The sequence below is a fragment of the Oratosquilla oratoria genome, chromosome 26 (genome assembly GCF_046742065.1).
Source record: "Oratosquilla oratoria isolate Oo_2021 chromosome 26, ASM4674206v1, whole genome shotgun sequence".
Classification (NCBI taxonomy): Eukaryota; Metazoa; Arthropoda; class Malacostraca; order Stomatopoda; family Squillidae; genus Oratosquilla; species Oratosquilla oratoria.
The window spans coordinates 13,616,318-13,625,848 of record NC_134802.1 but is presented as its reverse complement, the minus strand read 5'-3'; the positions used below and the strand labels follow the sequence as shown (position 1 = coordinate 13,625,848).

The window sequence follows — 9,531 nt, the reverse complement described above, 5'->3', positions numbered from 1 at the left end:
TCCTCTTTGTTCCAGGGTTGGTAGTTCCAGTGTAGACAATCTTTGTTCGTATATCAATTTAGGGAGTGTTGGTGTTATCTTTGTCGTTGCTCTTTGGATTCTTTCTAATTTCTATATATTCTTTTTTTGTAGTGGGTGTCCATAGTGTCGCAGCGTACTCCAATCCTGGCCTTATCAGTGTGACTCATATATTTTTACCATTTTCTCATCCAAGTGGTCAAAGGCCACTTTCATTGATCTCAGGGTGTCATGTGTGGTCTTTGTTCTGGGGTGTCGGTGCGTCGTGCCTTTGTCCATTTTCGTATAGTTCTGCTGGGATAACCGTTATTCCGGAAGACCTGTAAAAGATGTTTCCTTTCAGTCTTCTTGGACTCTACAGAAGAACAGACTTTGTCTGTTTTGTTCCATAAAGTCCTGGTCACATTCTTCTTGTGGCAGTCTGGATGGTAGCTATCAAGGTCCAACAGTCTATCTGTGTGCGTAGGCTTCCTGTAGACACTTGTACTAAGGGTGTCACCTTCGCGCTTGACGCTGACGTCTAGGAACGGCAGTTGGAGGTCTTTCTACAGTTCCATTGAAAATTGAATGGCTGATTCGATACTGTTGATGTGACTGAAGAAAGGTTCTACGTCCTTACTGTCTAAAATGGCGAACACATCATCGACGTACTTAGTCCACAATTTAAGCGAAGTTGCATCAGTCGTTGCATCACTACTTCAGCCACCACAACTGAAATAGGTGATCGCATAGGTGTGCCCTTGCGTTGGTGATAGGTGTGATCCCTGAGGCAGAAGTATGTAGAGTCTAGGCACAGTGAGACGAGTCCCATAAGTTCTGACAAGGAAAGTTTCTGATTAGCCAAGAATCCCCGGTTCTTCCCCATGGCTGTCTAAATGCGAATTGTCTCGGATTTAGTATATTGTTCTCCTCCAGATGTTTAGTCCATCTACTTTTGATAACTTTCTCACAAACTTTGGCTATTTTACTCGTAAGGGAGACCGGTCTATAGTTTGTTGGGTCTTCCTAGTTTCCCCCTTTATATATTGGCATGATATTGGCCTTTTTCCAATCTTCCGGTACTTTTCCTTCTTTGAGTGAGCAATCTATCATTTTATATATTTTGTCCATTAGTTCATCTATGCATTCTTTTAATATCTAATTTGCAATTCCGTCCGGGTTGTGTGATTTTCTGACATCAAGGTTCATTATTTGGTCACTTATTTTTTTCTGTGTCACAATTATTTCCCTCATGGGGGGGGTGTCTTTCTCCCCTTCCTTCATCCCATTTGTGTATGTGTTCTTTAGTAAATATAGATTTGAAATGTTTATTCGTAATTTCAGCTATTTCTATATCCTCTGTGTATTCTATGTTCCCTTGACGTAGTTTTATTATCCTGTTTATTTTTTAGTTTATCATTCACATATCTATAGAATAATTTAGGTTGATCTTTACATCTGTCTATTGCGTATTTTCATAGTTTCTTTTTTCTTCCCTGCGTATTTTTACATATTCATTTCTTAGTTTGAAATATATATGCCACTTTCCTTTTTTTCCGTCTTTTCCAAGCTTTGCCTCTTTTATCTTTTGCCTTACTTTATTTCTTGTTATACTAGTACTTAATGTACACCTTTTCCTGCTTTTGTTTTGGTACATATTTATCCATGCCTTCATTATGGATTTCTTTTATAGTCGTCCATTTCTCCTCCTCCTGTGTTTCTAAATTTAAAAAAAAATCCCAGCTCGTCTTCTGAAAGAATTTTCTAAGTTTCCCAAAATCCATTTTGTTATACAACAGTCTTCTTTTCTGCGCTTCTCGTTTCTCCCCATATATATTTCTCTTTTAGCTCAAGTAGTATGTGATCATTCTTTACAATTGGTGTCTTGTATTCCATTTTATCCACAATTTCAGGCAGTGATGTGAATATCAAATCTAGTCTCGACGGTTCTTCGTTATCTCTATATCTGGTATTCTCTTTTACCCATTGAGTCACTGTGAATTTAACGGTCATGTCAAGCAGTATGTTTCCCCAAAGGTCCTCTCTACTCTTCACTGTCATCTCCTCCCAACATATTTCTTTAGAGCTAAAATCACCCATAATTACTAGATTTCCTCCTTTTAGCATTTTATTTAATGTGTGCCTTGGGTTTTCTAACATTTTGGAATGGTCACTCTCTTTCCAAGAACGTGTTTTCGGGGGCACATAGACCAACACAAATTTTCTACTTTTCATGTCACTATTTTCAACTTTTATCATGATCAATTCCACATTATTTTCTCCTTCTGTGATCTTCGTCACATTTAAGCCCTTCTTAGTCAAAAACATGACTCCTCCACCCTGTTTTTCCTCTCTGTTTTTTTTTTTATATCCAGTGATTATATAAACCTTGTCCAACACTATTTGGCCTCCACAGTTTCCATTATATCTGTTTTTTCTTCCGCCAGATAATCATCTAATTCATCTAATCCTGAAATCAGATAGTATAAGTGTGTTTGTGTGTTTGTGTGTGTGTGTGTGTGTGTGTGTGTGTGTGTGTGTGTGTGTGTGTGTGTGTGTGTGTGTGTGTGTGTGTGTGTGTGTGTGTGTGTGTGTGTGTGTGTGTGTGTGTGTGTGTGTGTGTGTGTGTGTGTGTGTGTGTGTGTGAGTGTGTGTGTATGCGTGTTTATGTGTGTGTGCATCGTTTAGAAATATATCTAGTTTTTTGCAATCGAGCCGTGCTGATAATAGATCTTAATCTTATTGACATTAATTGGGTAATGTTAGAGCATGGCAAGGTAGTTTATTGATTAAAAGTCTTTCTCGATGACAAATATTAATGCATTATGTAAAAGAACTCAAAAGAGAATGAAATATATTTAACCTACTAATAATTTTCAGCAAATTTGCGGTAATTGGTGTTGAAGTTGATGAGAAAATACATCTAGTGACAACAGTCAAATTAAGTTCAAGCTAAAAAGAAAATTCATTTCATGGCCTACAAGAGTTTTAGCTCATAAACTGTAAGCCAAAATTAGGTGAAACACCACTCGAAGAATGTAGGAAACATCTGAAAACACACACTGAAAGTTCAAGCAACAAAGCAAAATTCATTTCATGTCTTACAAGAGCTTCAGCTCGTACACTGTGAGTCCAAATTAGGTGAAAAACCAGTCAAAGAATGTGGGGTCGTTGCAACACTAGAACAATGGAAATATTCGTAGATATATTCCGTTTAAGGTAGCGTTTCCCAACCTGGGGTGCTGAAATCAATTATAGGGGGTGCTGGGAAGTGATGCACACAAAAATCACATTGATATATGTATCATTGATTACCTAGTTGTACATATTTGACTTTTTCCATGCTATTTTATTTTTCTAGGGTGTTCTTATTTCTTCTAAAAACAATATCGTCAATTTGTTTTAGTCCTAAGGAGTCAAGAAAATAAATCATCAAGCAGTACACTTCACTTTCTTTTATCCTTCTAATAACAAGATAGGGGTGTTGGAATGCTTAGACATGACAACAGGGGGTGCTATGGTCGGAAAAGGTTAGGAAACGCTGGTTTAAGGAAAGGTGACCTCCAAATCAATCTCGTTCTAGATTTAACTTGAAAAAAAGAAAGGAATTGCAAATAAGGGACAGACCTATAGAAAATTAAAATGCTGTAAATCCCAAAATGATTATCAGTCATGACACAAAGGGATTTGAAAAACACGATCAGGAAGAAAATAACGACAATTGGAACAGATATATCTAAAGATAATCCCAAATAATTTTAGATACGTTAAAGATGAAAAGGTTATCATCAATTATATTGGTTCACTTATGTCTGCCAACGTTCAACTTTAACATTCACGTGAAGATATGTGCAATACCTTAAACAATTCTTTTAGACCTGTATTCTTAAATGAAACACCTTAACACAAAGTATTACCTGAGTCATTTGTTACGCTGAGCAAAAATATATTCACTTCTGCAAATATGATCAAAGAAAACATTAAAAGACATTTAGGAAACCAAAGAAATAATAATCAAAGAAAAGGGTCTGGCGGTCAGTATCCAATAATTATCAGGGAAATTGAAAATTAAATGATCAATTTATCATAATTCATTAACAAAAAATATCACAACTGACTGAAGAAGTAATAAAGGATGATACAAATTAATTTCAAAATAAACAGCACACAACAGTACAAACGAAAACGAGATATTTTGAAAGGTAGAATTGCCGAATATTAAATCCAATAAATCAATCGCTTTAGCAGCCTAAACACTCTTGACACAAAATTAGTTATAGCGTACAACTCACACCTTTACTTGTATATGTTTATATACATGTATATGTATATGTATATGTATATGTATATGTATATGTATATATGCATATGCATGTACATGTATATGTATATGTATATATGCATATGCATGTACATGTATATGTATATGTATATATGCATATGCATGTACATGTACATGTACATGTGCATGTGCATGTGTACTGCATGTGCATGTGTATGTGTATGTCGATACGAATGTGCATGCACATCTGCTTGTGCATGTGTATGTGTATGTGTATGTGTATTTGTACATGTTTGTGTATGTGTATGCGTATGTGCATGTGTATGTGTATGTGTATGTGTATGTGTATGTGCATGTGTATGCGTATGTGTATGTGTAAGTTTATGTGTATGTGCATGTGTATGTGTAAGTGTAAGTGTATGTGTATGTGTATGTGTATGTGTATGTGTATGTATATGTGTAAGTGCATGTGTATGTGTATGTGTATGTGTATGTGTATGTGTAAATGTATGAGTATGTTTATGTGTATGTGTATGTGTATGTGTATGTGTATGTGTATGTGTGTACATGTGTATGTGTATATGCGTATGTGTATGTATATGTGTATGTGCATGTGCATGTGCATGTGCATGTGCATGTACATATGTATGTATATGTATATGTATATGTATATATGCATATGCATGTACATGTACATGTGCATGTGCATGTGTACTGTATGTGCATGTGTATGTGCATGTCGATACGAATGTGCATGCACATCTGCTTGTGCATATGTATGTGTATGTGTATGTGTATGTGTATTTGTACATGTTTGTGTATGTATATGCGTATGTGCATGTGTATGTGTATGTGTATGTGTATGTGTATGTGTATGTGTATGTGCATGTGTATGCGTATGTGTATGTGTAAGTTTATGTGTATGTGTATGTGCATGTGTATGCGTATGTGTATGTGTAAGTTTATGTGTATGTGCATGTGTATGTGTAAGTGTATGTGTATGTGTATGTGTATGTGTATGTGTATGATGTGTATGTGTATGTGTATGTGTATGTGTAAGTGCATGTGTATGTGTATGTGTATGTGTATGTGTATGTGTATGTGTATGTGTATGTGTATGAGTATGTGTATGTGTATGTGTATGTGTATATGTATGTGTATGTGTATGTGTGTGTACATGTGTATGTGTATGTGTATATGTGTATGTGTATGTATATGTATATGTGCATTTGCATGTGCATGTACATATATATGTGTATGTATATGTGTATGTGTATATGTATGTGTATGTGTAGTATATGTGTATGTGAGCGTGTATGTGCATGTGTATGTGTATGTGTATATGTATGTGTATGTGTATATGTATGTGAATGTGTATGTGTATGCGTATGTGTATGTATACGCCTCATATACATGACGAGTAGTATCGCCCAGTCATATAACCCACTTCCTCACTCACTGTCCGCAGACAGTCAAAGCATCAAACGCTGACCTAAACACTCCTCATCAAACTTGCCGAGTCAACATTCGTGCTCGTGTGAACAGCACTGTCAACCACCAAACGACACACACACACAGACGAACACACGCGATCAATCTAGTAGCCACCCAGTACTGACATACGATATTACGTATACTGACGGTCCTCCCCTGGATATATAATTAACATGTATGGTAGTAGAGATCAATACGTAATTAATGCAGTTGCCCCAACCATGTGGGACAACAAAATAACTAAAGATAAATGTTAAGATCACGATTAAAGGCAACTCAAGAACTTGTCCATTCAGCACTTCCGGGGAACAAAACTCTCTGACAAGACGCGGACGACAGTCGGTTCTAGTGACGTGCCCTAGTGTTAAGACTGTGTAACAGAGTGTGACTAAGTATCTTAAAGTATGAAGAATAAAGAACAAAACTCAAATTGAGTGTGGAAGTAACCCCTTTCTGAGATGATGTAACGACCCCGTTACATCTTGTGTCTACAAGTAACGCTCGATGGAGATCATGTAACGATACCGTTACACCCATCCCGTTACATGTATGTGTACTTCTATGTGTATTTGTACGTGTATGTATATGTGTATGTGTATGTGCATGTGTATGTGTATGTGTATGTGAATGTGTATAAGTATGTGAATGTGTGTTTGTATGCGTATGTGTGTGTACGTGTATGTGTATGTGTATGTGTATGTGTATGTGTATGTGTATGTATATGTATATATATATATATATATATATATATGTGTGTGTGTGTGTGTGTGTGTGTGTGTGTGTGTGTGTGTGTGTGTGTGTGTGTGTGTGTGTGTGTGTGTGTGTGTATGTGTATGTGTATGCGTATGTGTATGTATATGTGTATGTGTATGTGTATGTGTATATGTATGTGTATATGTATGTGTATGTGTATGTGTATGTGTATGTGCATGTGTATGTGTATGCGTATGTGTATGTGTATGTGCATGTGTAAGTGTATGTGTATGTGCATGTGTAAGTGTAAGTGTAAGTGTAAGTGTAAGTGTAAGTGTAAGGGTAAATCTAAGTGTAAGTGTACGTGCACGTGTACGTGTACGTGTAAGTTTATGTATATATATAGGTATAGGTATAGGTATAGGTATAGGTATAGGTATAGGTATAGGTATAGGTATAGGTATAGGTATAGGTATAGGTATAGGTATAGGTATAGGTATAGGTATAGGTATAGGTATAGGTATAGGTATAGGAATAGGTATCGGTATAATTATAGGTATAAGCATAGGTATAGGTATAGGTATAATTATAGGTATAAGCATAGGTATAGGTATAAGTATAGGTATAGGTATAGGTATAGGTATAGGTATAGGTATAGGTATAGGTATAGGTATAGGTATAGGTATAGGTATAGGTATAGGTATAGGTATAGGTATAGGTATAGGTATAGGTATAGGTATAGGTATCGGTATAATTATAGGTATAATCATAAGTATAGGTATAGGTATAGGTATAGGTATAGGTATAGGTATAGGTATAGGTATAGGTATAGGTATAGGTATAGGTATAGGTATAGGTATAGGTATAGGTATAATCATAGGTATAAGCATAAGTATAGGTATAGGTATAGGTATAGGTATAGGTATAGGTATAGGTATAGGTATAGGTATAGGTATAGGTATAGGTATAGATATAGGTATAGGTATAGGTATAGGTATAGGTATAGGTATAGGTATAGGTATAGGTATAGGTATAGGTATAGGTATAGGTATAGGTATAGGTATAGGTATAGGTATAGGTAGAGGTATAGATACAGGTACAGGTATAGGTATAGGTATAGGTATAGGTATAGGTATAGGTATAGGTATAGGTATAGGTATAGGTATAGGTATAGGTATAGGTATAGGTATAGGTATAGGTATAGGTATAGGTATAGGTATAGGTATAGGTATAGGTATAGGTATAGGTATAAGTATAGGTATAGGTATAGGTATAGGTATGGGTATAGGCCCCAGTTCTCACAACGCTGATAGAATTTTTGTAGCCGAGCATGTGATATATTTTCTAGTATCTAGCTTGCGGTTAGGTAACTTTCTTGAAGAGAAAATAAATGTCAAAGAATTTGAATTTTTAATCGTCATATTTTCTGAGTAGGTAAGTTTTTTGCTCGTGATTTTGAGTTTGGGAGTGTAGTGGGGAGGGTGTTAGAAGTGAAGAGATGACGAGGAAGAGAAGGAGTAGCTGTAGTAGTAAGTGAGGAGATAGGTAAGCATGTGTTGGAGTGGAAGTAGGTTTCTTCAAGGTTAATGTGAGTAAAGGTGAAGCTGGGAAGAGAGATGTGGGCCTTTAACAACGCATATGAGCCTGGTAGTGAGAAGAGTGTAGAGGAAAGTGAAGCTTTTTGGACAGATTTAAATGAGTACGAAAGTAGTTTTGGGAGGAATATCAAGGTAGTGGTATTGGGAGATATCAATGCTAGAGTAGAGAATGAACCAATAAATGGAGTTGTTGGAAAGTGTGGAGTGCTAAGTAAAATTATAGTGGAGAGTTAATGGTATAAATGTGTTTAAGAAGAGAACTGATGATAGCTAACACAGTGTATAGGAAGATGGTCAAGCATAAGTACACATGGGAGAGGGTGGTGGATGGAATGGTGGTTAATAAATCATTAATGGTCTATGTAGTGAGTGGTGGAATGATGAAGATAAGATAGTAGCAGAAGAGAAGAAGTGAATATCCAGGGATTGATTACAAAGTAGGACGAAAAAATATGAGAGATATAAAGGAAAAAGAAGAGAAGCAAAACAAAAAATAAAAGAGTCAAAAAGAAGAGCAGATATAAATAGAGTTGTTGGGAAGTGTGGAGTACCAGGTAAAAATCATAGTTGAGAGCTAATGGTGAAGATGCGTTTTGAAAGAGAATTGATGATACCTGACATAGTGTATAGGAAAAAGGTCAAACATAAGTACACATAGAAAAGGGTGATGGATGGAATGGTGGTTGATAAAACATTAATGGACTATGTAGTGGTGTGGAGTATATGTACCACACAAGCATACCCCACAGTTATGCGATCGGGACTTAGATGGTAATAGGACCTGACGCTGGTATTGACAATGGTCAGAAAGGTCAGAAAGGGTCACTGTGTTAGGTCAAGTCGCGTCATGGCGTCGGGTCAGTCCCGCGTATATACACTACCTGCTCCGAGTAGGAAGGCCAGTTAATTCTTCTCTGTACTCAAATTGTTACGCGTCACTAGGCCTTCGCGGCCGGTCCCCCACTTCGGGGACCACGCCACATCTGTCTCTGACACACGTACTTTCATTAGAATAAAGTATACAAACGAAACTGCACACCACTCTCTCCCTACGTCACCTAGCCCAAGTAACACACTCATATATTACATTGGTGACCCTGGGAGTTTAGACGCGAGCTCATCCAGCCGACTCTGGATTATCGACAAGCTTCGACAGACGCTGTTCCGGACGTGGGTTCTTCGTTACTCCGGTACTACTTGAACGTTAGTCAACCTCACCACAGCCGCAGCCGACGCTGCTCCTTCCGCCGCCGATATGGTCACCGTCACAGCCGTCGCAACTACCATTGGTACCACTACCGTCAATGTGGTCATCACCACAGCCATCGCAGCTACCGCCACTGTGGTCACAGCCACAACCACCGCAGCCACCAACCATCAACGTAGATCGACGTCGCTACGCCGGTGATGTCACCGCTTCCGACATTGCCGTCTGCTTCCCCTCCAGGGGGATCTCGCCTCCATTGA

General features: G+C 37.4%; 1 protein-coding gene across 1 annotated transcript; it reads right to left on the bottom strand.

Moving 5' to 3' along the window:
• Positions 1-239: 239 nt before the first annotated feature.
• LOC143039276 (uncharacterized) lies at positions 240-9,351 on the bottom strand. The gene is made up of 4 exons (XM_076209149.1): positions 9,283-9,351; positions 8,616-8,678; positions 670-889; positions 240-538 (listed from the first exon to the last, which is right to left on the bottom strand). Exons 1-4 carry the CDS (start codon positions 9,349-9,351, stop codon positions 240-242), a joined length of 651 nt encoding a protein of 216 aa, XP_076065264.1.
• Positions 9,352-9,531: the final 180 nt, after the last annotated feature.

Coding starts and splice junctions, on each gene's coding strand:
- LOC143039276 (XM_076209149.1), bottom strand. CDS start 9,351: ATGGTAGTTGCGACGGCTGTGACGGTGACCATATCGGCGGCGGAAGGA. Junction 8,679..9,282: donor CAGCGTCGGCTGCGGCTGTG/GTGAGGTTGACT, acceptor ACACTATGTCAG/GTATCATCAATTCTCTTTCA. Junction 890..8,615: donor TCAACTATGATTTTTACCTG/GTACTCCACACT, acceptor ATTCGCATTTAG/ACAGCCATGGGGAAGAACCG.